Source organism: Dermochelys coriacea, chromosome 1 (genome assembly GCF_009764565.3).
Source record: "Dermochelys coriacea isolate rDerCor1 chromosome 1, rDerCor1.pri.v4, whole genome shotgun sequence".
Classification (NCBI taxonomy): Eukaryota; Metazoa; Chordata; order Testudines; family Dermochelyidae; genus Dermochelys; species Dermochelys coriacea.
Genome location: NC_050068.2, coordinates 108,703,973 through 108,726,303, shown reverse-complemented (window position 1 = coordinate 108,726,303; position 22,331 = coordinate 108,703,973). Strand labels below are relative to the sequence as shown.

Genomic DNA, 22,331 nt, shown 5'->3' with positions numbered 1-22,331 from the left:
GGGCACGGGTCACTTGCTGGAGGATTCTCTGCTCCTTGAAGTCTTTAAACCACGATTTGAGGACTTCAGTAGTCAGACATAGGTGAGGTTTTGCGCAGGAGTGGATGGGTGAGATTCTGTGGCCTGCGTTGTGCAGGAGGACAGACTAGATGATCATAATGGTCCCTTCTGACCTTAGTATCTATGAATCTTTCTCCTGATTAGTTGTAGCTAAATTAGCCCCCATCATATTGTATGTAGAGTTGGGGTTATTTTTTCCAATATGCATTACTTTACATTTATCCACATTAAATTTCATTTGCCATTTTGTTGCCCAATCCCTTAGTTTTGTGAGGTCTTTTTGAAGTTCTTCACAGTCTGCTTTGGTCTTAACTATCTTGAGCAGTTTAGTATCATCTGCAGACTTTGCCACCTCACTGTTTACATCTTTCTCCAGATCATTTATGATCTGTGAAGACTTCAGTGAAGACTCCAAGATGCTACTGGGAGGGGTTCTCCCCTCAGGGAGGTACTATGCCTCCCCAAGAGGTAGTAGTTAGGTCAACAGGGGAACTCTCCCATTAACCTAGCACTGTCTACACTGGGGGTTAGGTTGGATTTTTAATGCCCCTGAGCGATGTAGTTATACTGACCTAATTTCCTAGTTAACACGAGGAACTAGTTTATTTCTATTGATAGAAAAAGAGCTGGATGGGAAGTGGTTTGTGAACCACTAACCTAATTAATGTGTCATGACTCATACACGCGCACAGAATTTATATTACTTTTTTTAGGTTGATGAGTTAGATATACATATTAATGAACTTTACATTAATTCCTGCTTTCTGAATTTAGCTGAATAGGGGCAGAGGAATGTCAGGAGTGGGGGGGGAATCTTTGACAAAAATGAATATAGTATATGTTATGGAACAGCAAAAGAGAAATAAACTCTGTCCTTATATATAAGTTAAATTCATATGTTTATGTAGTACTAAAAGAACAGATGACATATTCACAAATAAGTATGAAATAACTAATCAGTGTTAGCTAACAGGTAACCAACATACTCAAGGAGGACAGTGTTATATAACTCGCCTAATTAAATAATGAACAAAAAATTAAGTGTTGAAAGTATTTTCAATATTCCAAAACTGACCCAATAATTACAGTATTTCTATGCAAAAATGTGTATCAATCATTCACATAGGCGCTGACCTCTTCAATTCTCGGGGAGGTGCTCAACCCCCGCTCCTCCCAAGCCCCACCCCCACTCCACCCCTTCCCCCAAGGGTCCCCCCCACCTCTTTCTGCCCCTGTTCCTCCCCCGCAGTGCCTCCTGCACGCTGCTAAACAGCTGCTTGTGGCAGGGCGGGAATTGCTGGGAGGGAGGGGGAGGCGCTGATCGGTGGGGCTGCCGGAAGTGCGAGGCCCCGGGTGGATGGGGGACATGCTGATCCATGGGGCTGCTGGTGGGTGCTGAGTGAGCAGCCACTATTTTTTTTCTGTGGGCGCTCCAGCCCTGGAGTACCCACGGAGTCAGTGCCTATGATCATTCATATAACCAATAGTGTCACAGTCCAAACAAAATGGGATTGGTTTAGCCTTTTGCAAGAAGCAGCACTTCCCTGATCTCAGCTCTTCCCTACCTGAGACTCCCCCACTGCCCCGCTTCTGCTGCTCTAGACCCCACCTCCACTCGCCTCCTAATTCCCTATATCTCTGCATCCCATTCCCCTGCAACCACTTAATATTTCCTGCTCCCCGGTGTACATCGGTCACAGAGTCTCTCAAGCTCTCAGAGTCCCTGTGTCCTGTCTGGCCCCCTGACTGACAGACATTTTGCCCATGGGCATGTGGCTTCAGTCTCATTGAAAAAAATGGAAGGTGGCTACCAATTTTTTTAAGGACAGCCTCTTTTCCACATGCAGATAGACTGTAAGGAAATGGGAGGCCATCCTGCTGACTTCAGCCACATTGACAGTAACAAGTGATAGTGGCCACTTTGAATAAGGCAAAAATTTTGAGCTGATAGCCTTTCATCATGAAACACTTCAAAAATCATGATAAATCACAAGAGCTTGCAATATTGGCTATGGGGATATCCTGAGGTGGGGCTCTTCAGTCTCGCCTGTTGAAACAGTTCCACCATGTATAAATAATTATTGGAGCAGGTATCTGAGTCTTCCACTTCTGTACCCTAACCACCAGGCTAAAGAGCCATTGTCACCTGTTTGCTTGTTCTCTGGCCTAGTGACTCTTTAATTGATTATTTAAATGTACAGAGGAACAGCTTCCACAGGAGAGATTGAGGGAGCTCCAGTCTTGTAGCTCTGTGATTGGAGCATTCACTGGAGCAATGGGAGATCTCTGCTCAAATCTTTTCTCCTTTGTAGTAGAGAGGGGGGAACTGAATCTGGCTCTCCCCCATCCCAACTAAGTTTGCCAATTACTGAGCTACAAGCTGGGCATCTGCTCTGCTGGCTGTTTTGTGTGGAATGAGGCAGGTGCCTAACTCTGTCTCACAAGTAATGACTTTGGTGCCTAAGCTGCGTGACTCCAAAAAAGGGCTCCCAGCTGTGGATATCCAGCAGAGATAAGCACCTCCCTGCAGCCTGGAGTGAAGTGCCTACCGCCAGGAGTGGGGCGGGGCTTCGGACACCCCATTCTTGTCAGCATCTCCCAGCTTAGGTGGCTCTCAGCCTAGCACGTTTGCTTTTGTGGATAGTATTTTTGATACCCATCTCTCCCCATTCATTGTATAGGAGCTTAGGCTCAGACTTCGTGGATTGCAGTGTTGTTTCAGTGATTTTCTAGGAACCTAAAAGTTAGGTATTTGAAGGCTCAGCATCTCAGCACCTAAGCCCTTTTGTGGATCTGGGCTTTTGTCCCTATCCTGTGCTAAATGCAAGACAAATTCATCCTGGTATAACTCCATTTGTAGCATAATGGACTGAATTCAATTGAAAGAAAAGGAGTACTTGTGGCACCTTAGAGACTAACAAATTTATTAGAGCATAAGCTTTCGTGAGCTACAGCTCACTCCATCGGATAAGCTTATGCTCTAATAAATTTGTTAGTCTCTAAGGTGCCACAAGTACTCCTTTTCTTTTTGCGAATACAGACTAACACGGCTGCTACTCTGAAACCTGAATTCTATTGAGTTACTTTAAGGATGAATATGGCCCATTTTTCTTAGAAACACCTAAACCTCATCAAAAGACATAAGACATTGGGGCTTGCCTATGTTCAGAGCTAGGTCAGTTGAACTCAGATGGTGACTTTAAACTAATTTAGTTAAACTGGTGCAAAAGGCTTTATGGACACTAGGGTTGCCAACTTTCCAATTACACAAAATCGAACACCCCTGCCCCATCTCTTCCCTGAGGCCCTGCCCCTACCCTGCCCTTTCTCTGAGGCCCCACTCCTGCTCGCTCTATCCCCCTTCTGTCCATCGCTCGCTCTCTCCCACCCTTGCTCTCTTTCACTGGGCTTGGAGTGGGGTGCAGGAGGGGGCTCAGGACTGGGGAAGGGGGTTGGGCTGTTGGCGTGGGGTGCAGGAGGGGGCTCAGGACTGGGGAAGGGGGTTGGGCTGTTGGCGTGGGGTGCAGGAGGGGACTCCAGGCTGGGGCAAAGGATTGGGGTGTGAGAGGGGGATTGGTACAGGGTCCCGGCAGCATTTACTGTGGCTCCCAGGAAGCAGCCACCAAGTCCCTGCAGCCCCCTAGGCACATGGGTGGCCAGGGAGGCTCCATGTACTGCCCTTGTGCCTGCAGGCACTGCCCCCTGCAGTTCCCTTTGGTCATGGTTCCCAGCCAGTGGGAGCTGCGGAGCCTCCCTGGCCACCCATTTGCCTAGGGGCTGCAAGGACCTGGTGGCCGCTTTTGGGAGCTGCATGGAGCTAAGGCAGGCAGGGAGTCTGCTTTAGCCCCGGGCCCTCACTGCATCAGGGTCTCTTTTCGACTGGGTGTTTCAGTCAAAAACCGGATGCTAGGCAATCCTAATGAACACTTATTTCAGTTTAAACTAAACTGAAATAAACATATTTTAAGTAGATTATGAACAAGTCTAAGATGAACTGAAATAAACCACTTTTAATTCAAATTGAGTGTTCACACACGGGTTTACAACAGTTTAAATCGGTTTAAAAGCCAGTTTAGGTTAAACTCAGACAACTTTCTCATGTATACAAGGCCTTTGTAAAGTATGTCCTGAAAATTTTGACAAAAATAAAGCTATTGTACCAATACTTCGCATTGATGTATTTTATTCAAATAGTTTGAAAGTGGTTTATTAATCTTAATTATATAAAAGCTTCTCCAAATCTAAGAGGAAAGATAGTCCAGTCCTTGGGATGCTACCTGGGAAGCTGGGAGACCCAAGTTTAATTTTCAGCTCTCACAGGTTTCTTAATCACTCCGTGCCTCGGTTTCCCCAACCATGAAATGGGGGTACTGTAAGGGTACTTCAGGGCTAAACACATTATAGATTATGTAAAAAGAAAAGGAGGACTTGTGGCACCTTAGCGACTAACAAATTTATTAGAGCATAAGCTTTCGTGAGCTACAGCTCACTTCATCGGATGCATCCGATGAAGTGAGCTGTAGCTCACGAAAGCGTATGCTCAAATAGGTTTGTTAGTCTCTAAGGTGCCACAAGTCCTCCTTTTCTTTCTGCGAATACAGACTAACACGGCTGCTACTCTGAAACCTATAGATTATGAGACACTATGACAAAGGGGGGGGGAACGCACACAGATCCACTTCCTTTGTTAGGCTCTCACCCTGCAAACCTTTAGGCACTTGCTGACCTTTACGTAGGTGAGCAGATTACAGGCGAGAGTGCAGGCAGCAAAGCTAGCGGAGTGTTTTGCCGCAAGGGCAAGTGTGACACCCCCCTTGTCCTTCCTGTGTCCAGGCGGCCATGGCCCCTGCTCGGAGGAAGCCCTGCCGCCCTGGGCGCGGGAAGTTCCCCCCGGCGAGCCCAGTGGGAGGGGAGCGAGCCAGGCGCCGCTGCCGCACCAAGAGCATTCAGCAGCGGAGCCCTGCGAAGGCCCGGCCGGGTGCCCCGCTCGGCTCCCCCGCCCCGCCCCGCCCCTTCCCGCCGCTCGGGCTGTAGCTACACCGCTCCCTCCCTGTCCCCTGCACAGGCGGCCCGGCTGCTGTAGCTACAGCCGGCGCGGGTTGTGCCGCGGCTGCAGCGCCGCCCCCAGCCGAGACGCCCCCGCCCTCGGGGCGGGGGAGCCGCGTTGCCCGCCCTCCCCGCGCCCCCGGGAGCCTGCAGCCTGGCGTGCCCCGCGCGGAGCTCTCGCCGTCCCGGGGCTGGTGGCGCGGTGCGGCGCGAGCATGCTGCAAGCCCGGCTGGCCGCTGCCTCCCGCTGCCTGCGCTCCGGGAGCCGGGGAGCTCTACCCGTGGCCGCCGGCCGAGGGGCCGGTGCGGAGGCCGGGCTGGTGCGGAGCCGGGCCTCCCCGGCGAGGTGCTGCTCTGGCGTCGGGAGGAAGTGGATCAAGCCCACAGGCCGGGATACCGGGATCCAGACCTACAACAGCCTGAGCAGAAGCAGAGAACCCTTAATACTGGCCAATGCAGGAGTGGCGACCTGGTAGCGATTTAAATAGCATTAATCAGTGGCTAGCCCAATACAAAATAAGGGGTTATACTCTGCAGCCTTCTAGAAATAATGGGGGGAGGGGTCCTGTCAATGTTCCCCTGCTTTTAAACTGATAGCAAAGGGATCCATCCTGCACAGCTAATCACCTTACTGTGGCGATGTTCAGTTTGGTTAATAGAAAAGGAGGACTTGTGGCACCTTAGAGACTAACAAATTTATTAGAGCATAAGCTTTCATGAGCTACAGCTCACTTCATCGGATGCATTTTGATACAAGTTTGGTTAATGTATCTGTTTTAGTTGTCCGTAGCAGCAGGTAATAGTCAAACAGCTTTTTGACTATTTTATTATTTGTTCTTCACTAGATCTTCCCTTTGTTCACAGGTATAGCTGTGGCCCAACAGTATACGATCATGCGCACCTTGGGCATGCTTGGTGAGTTGTTTTAAAATTATAGGAGGAAGACTCTGCATTAATGTTTTATGATGTCAGGTGACTGACTGCAAGGTAAACACCAGCAGCTCGTCTGTGTCAGCTGGTTCAGGCTCTGGTGCTCAGGCTATGGGGCTTTTTAATTGTGAAATAGACATTCAGGTTCGGGCTGGAGCCCAGAACCATGCACCAGCCTGAGTCCAAATGTCTACACCGCAGTTAAAGAGCCCCACGAGCCCGCATCCGCTGACATGGGCCTGTCACAGGTTTTTAATAGACAAACCTCTTGTATCCAGCAGCTCAGGACAGCCTAAAACCTGAGGTGGATGAATGAAATATAATTGCTATCCAAAGGACAAGCTGCTGTTCTTCACTTAAGAAAGATGGTGCCTCTTACCAGAGACTGAAAATGAAAGTTAGCCTCATGCAATTGTTTCCTTGTGAAATCTATTCAACAGTGAAACAAATGGCTTATTTTGGTTGAGAGGAGCTGCTTGGGAACTGCCCCATCCTGTTAATTTGCTAAATTCTTCCTCTGGGAGCTGGACTTCAGGATATTTCTAATCCTGTAATGTAATCAGTATTCAATATGACCTTGAGAATTTGGAGAATTGGTCTGAAATCAACAAGGACAAGTGCAAAGTACTACAGTAAGAGTATGTCTACGCTTTAAAATGCAACAGCGGCACAGCCGCATCACTTCTGTGTAGACACTCCCTACGCTGACCGGAGGTGTTCTCCAGTCAGCGTCGCTAATCCACCTCCCCAAAGGCAGTAGCTAAATCAAGGAAAGAATTCTTCCATTGGCCTAGCACTGTCTACGTGGAGGGTTAGGTCTTCTTAACTGTGTTGTACAGCGGAGTGGATTTTTCACACCACTGAATGACATAGTTAAGCCAATTTAATTTTCTAGTGTAGACAAGGCCTTAGGAAGAAAAAAAATCAAATGTACGACTACAAAATGGGGAATAGCTGGCTAGGTGGTTGTACTGCTAAAAAGGATCTGGGGGTTATAGAAGATCAGAAATTGAACATGAATCTACAATATGATGCAGTTGTGAAAAAGGCCTATATTCTGTGCTGCATTAACAGGAGAGTCATATGTAAGACGCAGGAGGTAACCGACCTTCTCTACTTGGCACTGGTGAGGGCTCAGCTGGAGTTCTGTGTCCAATTCTGGGCGCTGCACTTTAGGGATGATGTGGGCAAACTGGAGAGAGTCTAGCGGAGATCGGCAAAAATAATAAAAGGTTTAGAAAACTTGACCTAGAAGAAAAGGTTAAAAAAAAATTGGGCAGGTTTCATCGTGAGAAAAGAAAACTGAGGCGGGACCTGATAAGTCTTCAAATATGTTATAAGGAAGATGGTAATCTGTTGTTGCCCTCTGAAGGCAGGGCAAGAAGTAATGGGATTCATTTGCAGTAAGGGAGATTCAGGCTGGGTATTAGGAAAAGCTTTGTAACTGTAAGGGTAATTAAGCTCTGGAATAGATTTCCTTCCAGCTCTATATTTCTATGATTGTATGCTCTTCTCCAGAGTGGAGCTGGGTGTGCAGCTGCAATTTGGTAGCATTTACTGTACAAAGAAGCTGAAGGAGAAGTTCTGTTGTCTATTTTAGCGCTAGGTCAGGCATATACTAGTTAATACATCCAGGTTTTTCAAGTTCTGATCAGTTCGGCAGTTTGTCTCTATAGAAGGGAAAACTTTTTTTTGTATATATTTTCATTTATTTATTAGGACAGTATGAATTATCTTGGATCATACCTGCAGAATAACAAGGAAGAATCTGGTGGCACCCTTAAGGTTCCACCAGACTCCTTGTTGATTTTGTGGATACAGACTAACACGGCTACCCCTGATACTTGATGCCTGCAGAATGTGACTATTATACATAATACATTAACTTTAATTTGCTAGACAGTTCCATATCAATCTGTTTTAAACATTTTGGAAGAAAAGCAGCTGATACGCCACATGTAATTTGGATTTTAAAAAAATGAATAATTTTGCCAATTGTTTATGAAATATTAACTTTAAATACTGAAGAATAAACTGCTTGAAGTACATGTTTACTAAATTCATATGTGCAGACAAGTTAAAGACTGTTGGATCTATATATGCAGCTCTTTTGATCACATTACATATGAACATAGGCTGCAAGAATGATTTCTTCCTTTCATTTGGCTTGGTTACTATGTCAGCAATTAGAAAAAACAGTACGGGGCTGTTAGCCTGGTAAAGGGACATTTTTAGGGTTGGGAGGCTCAAAAATTCTTTTTTTTTTTTTTTTTTGCTTTAAATTGTTTGAAAATTCTGTGTGACTTATTTTTTCCTCCCCATAAAAAATGTTTCAATGCCTTTTTGTTTTATAAAACCAAAGCACACAAACCTGCCAACACTTCAGAATTCATTGACAGTTTTATAGTAATAAACCAGTTTGTGTGAGTAGGATTGGAAGATAGGGGGCAATTGTAAAGGAAGCATTTCATCTTTTCTTTTTTTTTTTTAAATTGATTTAAGGCATGTGATAACTGTTAGATTGTAAGCAAGAAAGACTCTATGGTCCTTGGGTTGCCAGTCCTGCAACTGTATGGTATTCAAAACTCCTGCTGACTAGGAAGTTTTGCTTTCATCTGTACTGCAGGAGAAGAATGCGTATAGCTTGGACAGGAACTGTGGAAATGATCTGAAATTTTCTAGACAACTTGTTTCAGTTTTGGAGTGGAGTTACCTCCATTGGTGGCGAGAGGGTAGTTTATTGTATGGTTACATTCAATCTAGAGTTTTTCTGTGAGAGAGTGAACACGTCGCTTTCAAGCTTCCAAGAGATCAATACAAACGATAGTATAATGTGCAGGTACGGCAGAAATAACTTTGAAAAATACCTTAACCATGTTAAAGAAAGAATGCTGCTAGCGCTGCTAGAAACTGGGTTTGCTGAACATCTCCAGCTCCCACTGAAGACGGTGGAAGTTTCAAGTGCTCAGCAGCTGTTATGGTTCATGCCAATGTTACTTAAAATCATAAGTGCTAGAACTAGGGGTGCTGTTGTACCCCCTGGCTGGAAGTAGTAATAACAACCCAAATACATGGTTTCTTCCTTCCGTACCTCCATTATAAAAATTGTTCCAGCACCACTGCTTAAAATAAAGAGTGTATTGCATTTTACTCCATCTCTGAGGAAAGATGTCTTTCAGGTCATAGTTAGCGGTATGAATGTCAAATACCACTTAATATTGTAAATATTTCTTCTTAGCTTATGTTGCCTCACTGACTTTGACTGTGTTCTTTCTCTGAACCCATTGTGTTCCATTTTCTGCTGTGGCAGGAACTGTGAGAGGAGAATTAGAATATTTATTTCTATGCATCTCTTGTAGAAATGCAGGTTTTGAAATACTAAGTGCCCAGACATAGAACTGGCAACCTCTCCTTTTTGTACTCTCAGTACTTATGTGTTGCTGTAGTTTTCCATCTCTTCTGTAACTTTCTGACAGGGCTTTATTAATCTGGATGCTAATAAAAGTCAGAAAATCTGGAAACCATACTTGAATTATTTTTAATTAATACCTAATATGCAGTATGATGATTTTTTAACTTCCAAATAACCCCTATTTTTAGTTCTACAAATTGGTGCGGAAGACAGTTATCAGAATATAAATCATTGACACTGTTCATTTTGGAAGAATAGCTTAAAATGTCATTGTTCAAGAAAATTATTAAACTTGCTATATCAATAAACTTCTTTACTCCACAAGTACCTCAGTCTAGGCTCTTCTGTCAAATGTTTTTTCCTCTGGGGTAGTGGCTCTCCACCTCTTTCATGTTAATCCCACATTACAACATAAAGTTTTAGAACCCTTCTCCCATCTAGCTGCAACAAATGGGAGTGTCATTGCACACCCCTGAAACCTGTTTGGACCTTGCAGGTTGGGAACCCATGCTCTAGGTTTTGAGAGTAAGGAGGTAAATGTCATCTGAATGCAAATAACAAAAGCAAATATCTAGTAATGGCCTGCGAGGAGGAAACCCATAATTTTCCAGAAAGTTTTATTTAAATGTAGCTCTTGTGTGCCAGCATTTTAAGGTACTTTAGCATGGGTGAGTATATTCTTTTAGTTCAGTGGAATACCAAAATACACACTATAGTAGCTCATTTCTAACTTAATATAACTTTTGCATAGTGAATTATATAGGATCTCGGGTTGGAACTGCTACTGTTTCTTTTCTTACTATTATTCCAGTTCCTTTTTACCCCCAATATCCTTTTCTGCATGTACGTCACTCTTTTAGTACAAACCCTAAATAGTCAGGCTTTGTACTGGAAACTAAACGGAGGCAGGATGTTTAATATTCCTGGACTTTGTTAAAACAACGCACAACTAATTTACTGGTTTACTACACAACTAATGCACAAATTCTGTGGTCTGGAATAGCAGGAACCAACACAATGTGTCCCCAGTTAGGGATTTGGGAGTCTCTGGATCTGTATATGTACTTCCCCTATGGCTCTTCTCTTTTCCCCCACCACTTATTCAGAGATGGGTGAGGAGGCAATTCTGCGGGTCTGCTCTGCTCATTCATTTCTCCCTCCTCCCTCCCTGGACAGGTCTAAAGTTGAACAGGCCCTTTACACCTCAGGTAATTTCACCTTGTTTTAGTCTCCTTTTTCTGATTATCTCTCAATCCATCCATCTTGTCCTCTTCTCTCTGCTGCCCTTTGCAAGAAGGGATATGTAGGAGTTCCTAACTTACCTTCTCTATATTATTCATTTTTTCATGTGCCTCTTTTTATCCCCTCTCTGAACTAAATAGCTCCTGTCTTTCACTTTTTCCTTGTATGAAAGTTTCACCTTGCCTCTAATCATCTTCATCTCCTATCTTTGAAATCCACCTGTTTCTCATGTTTTTTGTTTTATATAGGGTAACTAGAACTGAACACAGCATTCAAAGTATGGGTGAACCATTGATTTATATAGTTGCATTGCGATCTCTACCCCATTCCTTTTGCTTCTTCATATATTGTTTGTTTTGTTGACTGCAGCTGTACACTGAGCATAGGCTTTCATTGAACTGTCCTCTATGACACTCAAGGCTTTTTCTGGGCTGTTACGGGTTAATTTAAAATTCACTAACGTGTATGAGTAATTCATATGATTCTTTCCAATGTGCATAATTTTCCACTGGTTTTTATGCCTTCATGTTGCCCAATTGCCTTGCTTGATTAGGTATAACTTAAGTGTTTATTTGACTAGGATGACAGGATTCTGTTAGTGTCCCTCTGTAGCTGGGTCTGCTTGCAGATTGCTTCTGCTCTGGACCTCTGCTTCTGTAGCTGCTGGTCAGTCGTCTGCGAGGTTCATGTGGTAGGCAATTGATTAGAAAACATGGGGAGGCATCAAGGTCTTTAATGTACCCGTGAGACCCACCACTCCTAGCAGCATGAAGAAAATGCTGCTGTCACTGTGGCTCTGTTTAAACCGTTTGTGGTCCCTAAAGTTATATTTTCACTTTTTTCTTTTAATCAAAATTATTTTTGGAAAGAGTAAGGATGCCATTTTATTATTTAATTCTTCAAACAAGCTTTTATTTTTCTTGTTTTTAAACCACGACAGACACAACTAATGAAGGAAGTAATGGTACAGATACAGAAATGAATTAACAATGGAAATGAGTGTCATCTGCAGGAGAGATTTCAAAAGAATTACATTTTTGTTTTAAACCCTCTCCCCTGCCCACTGTAAATAAACAACCCTTTTATTTGCTGTGCAACAGCCCCCAGGCACTGGACCCGTGTGCACATTTGTACGGTGTGTGCCCCCATTTAAGATGATTCCTGTTAATGGGTCGAAATGTAACTTTGAATTTAAAAACTTAATTCTGAAATGTTACCAGTTCGCTGACATGAGGGTTTCAACTTGGTTAGGATCCAGCTTCTCAGCTGGGTGATTCCTAGCAATAATAATCCCAAGAGCTGGGTTCTTTTCTGTGCCACCTCTTCTTCCTTGACTCTCTGCTTTCTTCTAGTCAGCATGTTGCTATTGAAGAATAAAAGAATCCTGCTCCCTGAAATGCCAAGGTTTCTGCATATTTCAACATGCTGTTTCTTCTAAAAACAGAGTAGAGGTTTATAGCAGGAGACAGTGCATTGTTCATATGTGTACTAGCAAAGAAAACCACAGAGCTGGTGGATTTAATTTTAAGCATTTTGACATTGATGGTGATTCTTTTATTGATAGTGAAATGGACTGAGAGGGTTTTTGGTGGACTAATATCACAACATTTTTATATTATTAGAATCTTACCTAGAATTAGCCTAGAATTCATTAACGTGATCTGTTTCTTGGTTGTATATGCTACTTTTCCAAAGACATATTTTAGTATGGCAGAATTCAAGCAAGTAACACTAGTTTTCTCCATGTGCAGTCCAAATATGATATTTGTGATTTATGATGTGGGGCTAAGAATTTTTGGGAAGGCATTGTGTTATCACCATCAGATCCAGGTAGCTAAGTGAAAGGTGCAAATACATCTGCAAAGTTAATTGAGCCTTGTTTGTTTTTTGCAGACACAGTAAACAGTCTCCAGTTTGTTCAGCATGCTGGATGGTATGGAGAATGTAGATTTGTGAATATCCTTCTGGACCCAGTCCTGTAAGGTATTGAATGCCCACAACTGCCTTTGAAGTCAATGGGAGCTGTAGGTGCTCATCACTTTGCAGGTCTGTGCCTATCCTGAGATGCTGCTGCTGTTGCTTAGCCACACCACCCGCCTGCTCCCCTGTGGCTAAAGTGAGTCTCCCTTCCTGCTCTCTCCTGGCCCCGCAGTGCAGCCCCCTCCTGCGCTGGTGGCACGGCGAGCTGAGGCTGCGGGGGAAGAGGGGACAGCAGGGGAGGGGCTGGGGGCTAACCTCCTCGGCCAGGAGCTCAAGGGCCAGGCAGGACGGGTCCCGCGGGCCGTAGTTTGCCCACCTCTGTGTTAGAGGTTTTAGAAGCTGAGTATGGAGTATTTAAGTGTGATGTTCATTTTAGTTGTAAGCCTTTAGGTTAACACAATCTCACTTCAGTATATTGTTTTAAAGAGATGTGTGCAAGAAAAGAAACACTTCAGAACATTTGATGTAATGTGTCACTAGTTCCAGAAGAGGGTAGACCACTACAACTGAGATTTGCATAACTTCTTTACAGAATGTAACTAGTTCTGAAGTAGCATTTTGTATATATATTGTGTGTGTGTGTGTTTCTCTCTCTAAAGACTATCATTGTTCTCTTTTCATTATTATTCATGCAGAGCTGCTATATGGGTAATTTTTGCTGTTTTATTAATTTTATTTAGATTTATTACCAATAAAACACATTTAAAAGCCATTATTTTTCTTTTTCAGTTCCTATGTTAGATTTGATATTATTCGAAGAATAATAACTAAGGTTTTTGGAAACGAAGTAGTCATGGTGATGGGGATTACAGACATAGATGACAAAATAATTAAAAGAGCCAATGAGGTAAATATATGACGTTTACTTTGACAAAAACTTATAGTGTTTAATGTACTGAGTAGTCTTGGACAACAACTTGGATTTTGTTACTGCTTTTTAAAATCACTGGCTGATTGTTTCCTGGGCTCTGAACTCATGGGCTAGAAGAGGCTGGGAATCTGGCAGAGCTGGCATAGGTATCTCTGAAGGAGGCAGTGTATAAAGTTGTCCATCAGTGAGATATAGGTACAACAAATGCCATACCATTGGCTACAAAGGCAACCCTACTTAGTCGTCTGCTAGAAGGACTGTTTTTTCAATACAAGGTTGTTAGGGAAAGTAGAAAGTCATTGGGGCTCTCATTAGAGTTGAGGAGTTGTATTAACCCCTCTCAGTCCTAGAGTGAAAATATTAACCAATGAACTTTGGACAGTTGTCCATAGTAGCTCCTGTTTTACAGAAATTATCTAAATTGTTGCTATTCGCCTTGGAATTGGTCATTAAAGAAGATGGTTGTTCTGTAAATAATCATGGAATTTCCATAAAATCAAGTTGCAGGTGCTCAGCACCTCTCAGAGGTCTTCCCAGAAGGATCTAACTGTACAGTGAAATGGACTGAGAGGGCTCTGTTGTATTTTGGTGGACTAACACACAACATTTTTATATTATTAGAACATTACCTAGAACTAGCCAAGGATTCTTTGACATGATCTGTCTCTGAGTTGTATATGCGCTACCTTTCTTAATGGTTTCCGAGGCCCTGAACTCAAATGGGTCTACTCGCAAGCTTAACGTGAGGGATATGTATAAGTCCTAGATTGATAAAGTTATTAACTATTTTTACTCTAGCAAAGTTTTCACTGATGGCTGTTGGCTAAATTAAAAGCTTTGTTTGTAAACTGCTCTCAGTGGGATGCTAATCAAATCAGTTTTACCAACTGAGCATAGTGAATTGTCATTCTACCTCTTTTTCTGCTTGATAAAATTCTTATCAGATCATAAAATGTTAATAATATACAACTAACTTGTGAATGCTGCTAATTTGTTGAAAGCCTTAAATTGAGTTTTTTGGATGTAAGACCCGGTGACTCCTGCCTTCTGGAACACAAGGGAATCTGTCACAATAGATCTCAGCCACAAACTGCATGTTCTTTTCCTGATGTGAGATCTATTGTGACAGTTAGTTTAAAAAACAAACAAAAAACAAAAAAACAACAACAACTTTTAATGATTACAAGGAAAAAATCCATTTTTTAACTATGATTCACAGCAAATGTAGAGTTTTCTCATATTGGCCTTGTTATGCTATTGATAAAATAAGGTTTTTGCTCATTCTTTCCCTTAGGAATATTTTTTTCTTGATGGCTGCCGGCCAGTGCTTTAACATACAACCTACATTTAAAACATGTATGCATGTTTATCTTGATAATTTTTTTTCATAAGAGCATCATGGTGATTTCTTTGCAGAAAAAGTTGACTTAATGTGTTAAAAGAATTCTAGTTAATTTGCTCCATTCTTTTGTCAAGATTAAAGTCTGTGCTATGAAATAGCAGTCAGACTTTTGTAACTATGCTAAACAAATCTGATGCTTTTATTCTATGTTTACCAAGTCCCATAAGTTGTACTCTGAGGGGTGTTTTTTACAGTTATTAGAACAGTAGCATACTGAAGTCTCCTCACCATTTTATGGGTATTTATAGAGGAGGAGGTGTTAGGATTTGTTACTGACTGTCACTCTATGGTTAGGACTGTAGGTTTGTCATAATATTGGGTGGGAAGGTCTTTAGAAGCATTGTGGTAACAATAGCATAAATAATAGAAATCACACACAATTATTTAAAAATAAATCCTAGCTAAGATTTGGTGTGCCTTAAACTGTATTTACAGAACCAAGCCTCAGTTTAACGGTCTGTGGGAACCACAATACTTCTAGATTGCTTAGCATCTGCCTTTTCCACATTAGTCCTCTGCATTGGTTTAGAGCTCCAGGAAAGGCTCTTGGTCAAACAGCACACTGAGCAAGCCAGAATGTGGTGCTTTGATCCCAACTTTATACCTTCTCTAGGTTGTGTTTGTGTTGGTTTTTCTTTTTTCTTTGGTATCTTCAAAACATTTCCATGAACATTGTCTTCAGATGCAATTAGCTTGCCCTTTATCCCAATTGAACAAAGCGTTTCTGTATTATATATCATAAGGACATTTCTGCATTAGCAGGAGGATGTATTAGATGACCTAGAAGACCTTTTTTTACATTTATTTCCTGTGATTCTTCCAGCTCATTAAAAAAGATATTTAATAAAACTGATCTAACATCAATTCTTGAGTCATCCTGCAGAGTGACAATCTCTTACTCAGTGGGCATTAATCATTAACCTTTGTTTTCAATCCTTCAGCCAGTTTTTAGTCCATCAGGGTAGGGTTCATATCCAAAGGAAGTGGAATTAATTTTGGAAGTAAGATTTCTTGACACTGTATCAGATGCTTTACCAAAGTCCAGATATAGGACATAATTGCATTCTCCTTCTCGATCCAAAAAGCCATTTGTTTTGTCTGGAAATATTTGTTCTTTATACTCTCATGCTGTTAATTGCTGTTGATTCCTTCTATCCTCTAGATTTTGAACCCGATCGTTTTTCAAGTCCTGATAACAGAATACATTCTGAGAGAGCCATAGGTCAATAAGCAAGTTGGGGAAGGGTACCCCCCAATGAGGTTGAGGAGCAATGCCCTTGTGAGAAGTCTCACTAATACTGAGATTCTTGTCGGGGTGCTGGCTCCTAAATCTTGCTCAGGGATTCATTTTGGAGCCTATAGTGTCTGAAGCAACTCCTTTCTGGTTCCTAGAAGGGAGAAGAAGCCTTCCTTTCATACCAAGCCTTCTCTCGATTGCAAGAGATGTGCCTCCTTTATTCTACCTCTTCCCCCAAACTCTTGGCTACTCCGATAAGTGGTTCAAAAAGTGCTAAGTACTAGCCTGGTGAAAATCAGGCCCCTTTAAGATGTCTTAAATTAGGCATCCAAAGTCACCTTTGAAAATCTTGACCCCAGTGCCTGCCTCTAGTTGCTTATAACATTCCTGAATAGCATCTGCAGAATATTTCTGCTCACCTAATTCTGAATGACAGCAATAAAATTGAATTTTGTTCTGTTAATTTAATTCTGTTGCTCCTCTCTGCCAATTCAGGCATTCCATTGGTTCACATGCAGCAGATTATTTTCCAAAACCTAAGACTAGAAATTTAAATCTTGCAAAATTTGATAACATAGCACCTCCACTTGCCAGAGAAGGTTTTGTTCTGGTGAATTTTTCAAGCCTTGGCTATGATGAGTATTTGAGACAAATGTAATATCAAATGCAAACTGACTCTTTATTTCTGCTTTCCACTTATTTATTCACGTTTGTGAAGATCCTTGTGCCTAGCTGTCAGCATTAAAAACTTGTAGATTATTGATATGCTTTCCAAAATATTTGACTGTCTATCTGTTCATTTCCCCAATTGCATTCACATATTTGAGGAACAGCAATGAAAGGTTGAAATATCATATTAATTTTTAACGATAAAAATACCCTGTGTGATGTCTGTAAGTCTCTGTTCTATAACTCTGACATATATCAGTAAGTGTTGTAAATGGCTTTCTTGCACCATGAATCATAGAATCATGGAATATCAGGGTTGAAAGGGACCTCAGGAGGTCATCTAGTCCAACCCCCTGCTCAAAACAGGACCAATCCCCAACTAAATCATCCCAGCCAGGGCTTTGTCAAGCCTGACCTTAAAAACTTCTAAGGAAGGAGATTCCACCACCTCCCTAGGTAACCCATTCCAGTGTTTCACCACCCTCCTAGTGAAAAAGTTTTTCCTAATATCCAACCCAAACCTCCCCCACTGCAACTTGAGACTATTACTCCTCGTTCTGTCATCCGCTACCACTGAGAACAGTCTAGATCCATCCTCTTTGGAACCCCCTTTCAGATAGTTGAAAGCAGCTATCAAATCCCCCCTCATTCTTGAATACAAGATAAGCTTAGCCTTCTATGCTAAAACTGTCTTTTATGTAGTCTCTGTACTGAATGTTGGATTAATAAACCTTCCTTACTTTTTTTTTTTTTTTTTACTTGGGGAACCCCATAACTCTTCCAATTAGCCATTAACTGACTGATAAGAATATACTATTTTGTAGTATTTTGATTTATGATTCACTCATCTGCTACTCTTCTACAGATGAACATATCACCATTAGCTCTTGCCCGGGTTTATGAAGAAGGCTTTAAACAAGACATGGCTGCATTAAAGGTGTAAATATTTAATATTTTATCTTTTCAAACTGAAATTATTATAAAGTGCATTTATTTGTTAAAGGAAAAATGACAACCTGATTTTTAAGTTATATTTTTAATTGACTAATTTAAAAATACTCTATTTCTGATTAATCATCCTTTAAATAGTATAGAGTGAACACTTTTAATATTCCTTTTCAAAATTTTTATAAGATTTCATCTGATCCCCATATGTTTACATGTGTCTTTTGGCAAGGGAGAAGCTGTCTCAAGGAACGAATGAACAGTTATAAGCTCTTCAGGATCGGTACTGCATACTGCCTGTGTTTGGGCAGTGCCTAGCACCATGGGGCTCCATTCTTGGTTGTCTCTCGGCACTAGCGTAATGAACATGATTAATAAACTACAGAAAGGGCCTGATCTAAAGCCCATTGAAGTCAGCAAGTGTCTTTGCATTGACGTCAAAGAGCTTTGCATCTGGCTCAAAGTGCTGTCAAATGCACAAAGTAATTAAGCTAGGAAAAAATGGAGAAATTCTTTTTTCGATAACTGTTTTCAGTTATAAGCATCTTAGGTGTTGTTGGTAACTATAGTATATGCAACATTTTGAGAAAGAACTGTTGTGTTTTTACATTGGCTGGGTTCCTTTAAACATGCTGGTATTGTCACAAACTAAAGCAGCTTATCTGCAGCGTATTCTTTCTGCTTCTTTATTTAAGGTTCTTCCCCCAACAATATATATGAGAGTGACTGAAAATATTCCTCAGATAATTTCTTTTATAGAACGGATAATGGCTAGTGGACATGCTTATGCAACCTCCAAAGGTAAGACTTTTAGCAATACAGTTTGATGTTAATGTGTATGCAAGAAATTCATTCTCTTCGTTGGAGTTATGACCAGACCACTCTGGGGTCAGTTCAGATACTCAATACCATCTCTTCCTTTGATTGATAACTGATAAGGCAAATGCTGTGAATAACTTTAATACACTTTTTTTATACGTGTTCTTAGCACTGTATACTTACATTGTAATTGAAATGTAACTGAGTTTTTAATGTTGTTCTTTAAGGGCATTAAGTGCATTATATAATTCCTATGGGGAAATCCTGGGCTAGAAAACCATGGAAGTGGCACATTCTATTACATCAGAGGTTTGTGCAAGATAAGAACCTGGTAGTCCCTATGGGAAGGTATGCATCCCCTATGCACTGCAGAGCACATCTTTTGCAAAAAGTAGTGTGTAGTGGGGTTTTAGAAGCAGGGCTGATAGTTGTGGGGTGACCGCAGCTGCACGTTAACTACACCTGTGAGAGGCTTCATTTGAGTCTTGAAGAGTACAGTTGATATTATGTGAGAAGAAAAGAACCCAGTATGACTTTTTTATATCCTAGGGTGGGTTTGCAGTTAGAAAAAATAATCTTATGTGCGAGACAAGCAAACTTAATCTGTAGCCTTTGAGACACCATAAACATGGAAACACATGCTCTCATTATTGCAGTCACTGTCCAGAGCAAAATGATTCTTTTAGGAAATAGTACACAACAAATGCTTTACTCAGGAAAAGTGTTTATCTTTTCACCACACTGGCAAAGTGAATGCCCCCTATCTTTGTAATAAATCTCAATGTTTGTTTTCTAACAGGTGATGTTTATTTTGATGTCAAGTCTAGGGGAGAACGATATGGAAAGTTAACTAGTGTTTACACTGATGTACAAGAGGAAATGGGTATGTTGATATGGACTGGTTTGGATCAATACTTTGTTTCAGTTAAATGCGTTTTCTGAGGCTTAACTAGCATGTGTATGAAATCCTAATATGAAAGGCTAAAACAATATAAACAGTGCATCTCCTTCTTAGTCATAGTTCTTTTGTAACTTTAATTCATAGATAATATTTATTTAGTGCTGAAGAAGTTTTGACCATTTTTTCTAGCTGTATGCATTTAAGGGTTTTTCCCCCCTCCCCCCCCCGACTTTACTTCACTTAAATACAGTTTTCTTGCTGAAAAATTGGAAGGAAAGCTATTCTGCAACCACCAGATACCTGGGTTTAGGAAAAATGATTGTTTTATATTCTCCAGGTTATCTTTGGATGGAATAGAGTTAGAAATATATTAGGTGTGGGTCTGTTAGTGGGAGCTAAGATCAGCCTGGGCACTTATAGATAAATAAGATTATATAATTTAGTCAAATACAAGTTACTGAATTCAATGCAGGGAGAATTGAGTGAAATTCTTCAGTCTGTGTTACAAAAGGAGTTAGACTAGATGATCTAATGATCTCTTCTTGCCTTAATGTCTGTGAATGAATCAGAGTCCACTTCTAGCTCACGGTAGAATGTTCAGGATATAATTTTTGTTGAACACTTTGTGTCCAACATGTCTGTCGTCCTGGCTAGGGAAAAAAATACAGGAAAACGGAAGTGTCTGTCCAAGAATAAAATCTGGATAGCTCCCTTTACTGACATTCTGAATGGCTTCATGCATTTACTGTTTTTGGAGACTTATCCTATTAACAAATTATTGGCAGTTGATAGTGATAAGCGACATGTCAAAGATTTTGCCCTGTGGAAGGCAGCCAAGCCTCAAGAACTTTACTGGGCTTCTCCCTGGGGAAAAGGAAGACCTGGCTGGCACATCGAGTGCTCTACAGTTTCGAGGTCAGATTTCGTAGTTTTTTAATTTTGTGCGAATGTGTGTTCCTGCGTGCGCGTGTGACTGATGTGGATTTGGTAACTGGAACAAGGAAAGCATATGTCCATTTGAAATTTTTGAATCTAAACAAAAATAAGAAATTGCTGACTATAAAGAAAACGTTCATTTTTGCAGAAAATGAAACTGGACAAATACATTGCTGAGATTTTAGTATTTCTTAGAATATTTGTTCTGTTACTGTAATAAACTGGAGAAAGCATTTGGATTTAAAGTGTTTCAATCTGTTAATTACTGCATTTCATTACAAAGGCTCTTGTGGTGGTCTGATTTTGATCAGTAAAATATTATTACAGTACAGTGTTTGGAAGCCAACTGGATATCCATACTGGTGGCATAGATCTTGCTTTCCCACATCATGAAAATGAAATTGCACAGTGTGAGGTTTATCATCAGTGTGAACAATGGGGAAATTATTTTCTACATTCTGGTAAGTAACAGCTTAAATTTAGTCGTCTTAAATTTTGAATATGGTTTTTAGCTTTTTCTGGCATGCTTTTATGCTTAGAAATGTGGAGAAAAACTTATATACAGATGCACTGCTACAATGAGCAAGTTTCTGTTTTCTCTAAATTAAGAAAGATAATTGAAAATGAATTTTACCTTAAATAATACAAGTTGACTCTTTTTTTTTATTTTTAAAAAAGTTCAGAAATGTAGGAGTTTTTAATTGTAATTGGATTTTTGGAAGTCTCTGAGTAGTTAAACTGCATTACCATGTGGGGTTTTTTGCCCTGGATGAAACAAATGGAAGGGAAGGTTAATTATTACTCATTGAAGATATAGTCTCACAGAATTCTCACTCATCCTTCACCTGCTTTCCTTAGAATTTTGAGATGTCTTTTTTTTTATATTTATTTCTCCCAGAAAACTAGAGAAGATTTATGTATTTATTTTAGTATGCATATATTCCTAAAAATAGAAAAACACATCACATTGGAATCAGAGCCCTCCAGATCTGGGGGAAGGTGAGTAAGGTAAGTAGGTGAGTCAGAATTCTGTGAGATGTCTGATTAAAATTTTCAGAAGCACCAAAACAGGGATGGATTACAAATCATTCTTGGAGTCCTTTAACTGTTGGCATCGGGTGCACTGGGCTTGAAATAAAGTGTTCAGTAGAAAGCTGTAATCAAAATGGCAGTATTTATAAATGTAGTAGAGGGATTTGAGTTGTGGTAGGGAAAGTCATCTGTAGCAATGGAAAATAAAACCTGAGGATAATGCTGAGATGTATAAACGGATTAACAAAGAAAACCCCTCAGTGGTGTTTTTCCAACAGAGAAACACCTGGATTAGAGAAAGATACTGGAGTTCTGAATGTGTAATTATTCTGTTGTTGACATAGCACTAAACTCTGAATTCACTAAATCCACTGAATTCTGCTGAGAAACTTTTATCTACTAGTAGCATTATTTCCAGTCGTGAGAAAAGAAACACGATTGTTTGTGTCTAACATGTTCTATAATTGACTTCCGTTGCTTTATGCTCTCCTGTCCTGGCATCCTGAAAAAGAAACCACTTGAAACAAAGATTTCTTCCCTCTGCCTCCTACTCTTTTTTTTCGGTCTTGTTTCTCCACAACTCACCACAATTGTTGTATTGCCCAGTCTATTTGGAACTCGCTCACTGGGCACTTTATCTTTAAATTTCCCCCTAAAGCTGTGGGAGCAGTTCATCAGCTGGTCTAAACTGTCATAACTCCATTGAAGTTTTCCTTTTTAGCTTTCTTTAACTTCCTTTTTGTGATCCAAACAATTTACATTGCCTTTGATGGCAAGGTTGACAGACTAGTCACTTCATATCTTGAGGAGATTCACGTACCCCTTAGCGCAGGTGAGCACCAGAGACAG

The 22,331-nt window shown here is 41.0% G+C and overlaps 1 protein-coding gene across 4 annotated transcripts in view; it reads left to right on the top strand.

The window, feature by feature from the left end:
• The first annotated feature begins 5,217 nt into the window (after positions 1-5,217).
• Positions 5,218-22,331, top strand: part of CARS2 (cysteinyl-tRNA synthetase 2, mitochondrial) — a 42,370-nt gene continuing 25,256 nt past the window's right edge. Inside the window, exons 1-8 of one of the 4 annotated variants that reach the window (XM_038386840.2) lie at positions 5,218-5,578; positions 5,971-6,021; positions 13,400-13,517; positions 17,715-17,786; positions 18,490-18,595; positions 19,413-19,496; positions 20,300-20,429; positions 20,778-20,911. In XM_038386840.2, the coding sequence (XP_038242768.1) occupies positions 5,322-5,578; positions 5,971-6,021; positions 13,400-13,517; positions 17,715-17,786; positions 18,490-18,595; positions 19,413-19,496; positions 20,300-20,429; positions 20,778-20,911 (952 nt within the window). In that variant the 5' untranslated portion in view covers positions 5,218-5,321. Of the gene's footprint in view, positions 5,630-5,970; positions 6,022-13,399; positions 13,518-17,714; positions 17,787-18,489; positions 18,596-19,412; positions 19,497-20,299; positions 20,430-20,777; positions 20,912-22,331 lie in introns of all 4 variants that reach the window. The other 3 variants (XM_043520394.1, XM_038386845.2, XM_043490982.1) reach the window with 3 other exon arrangements.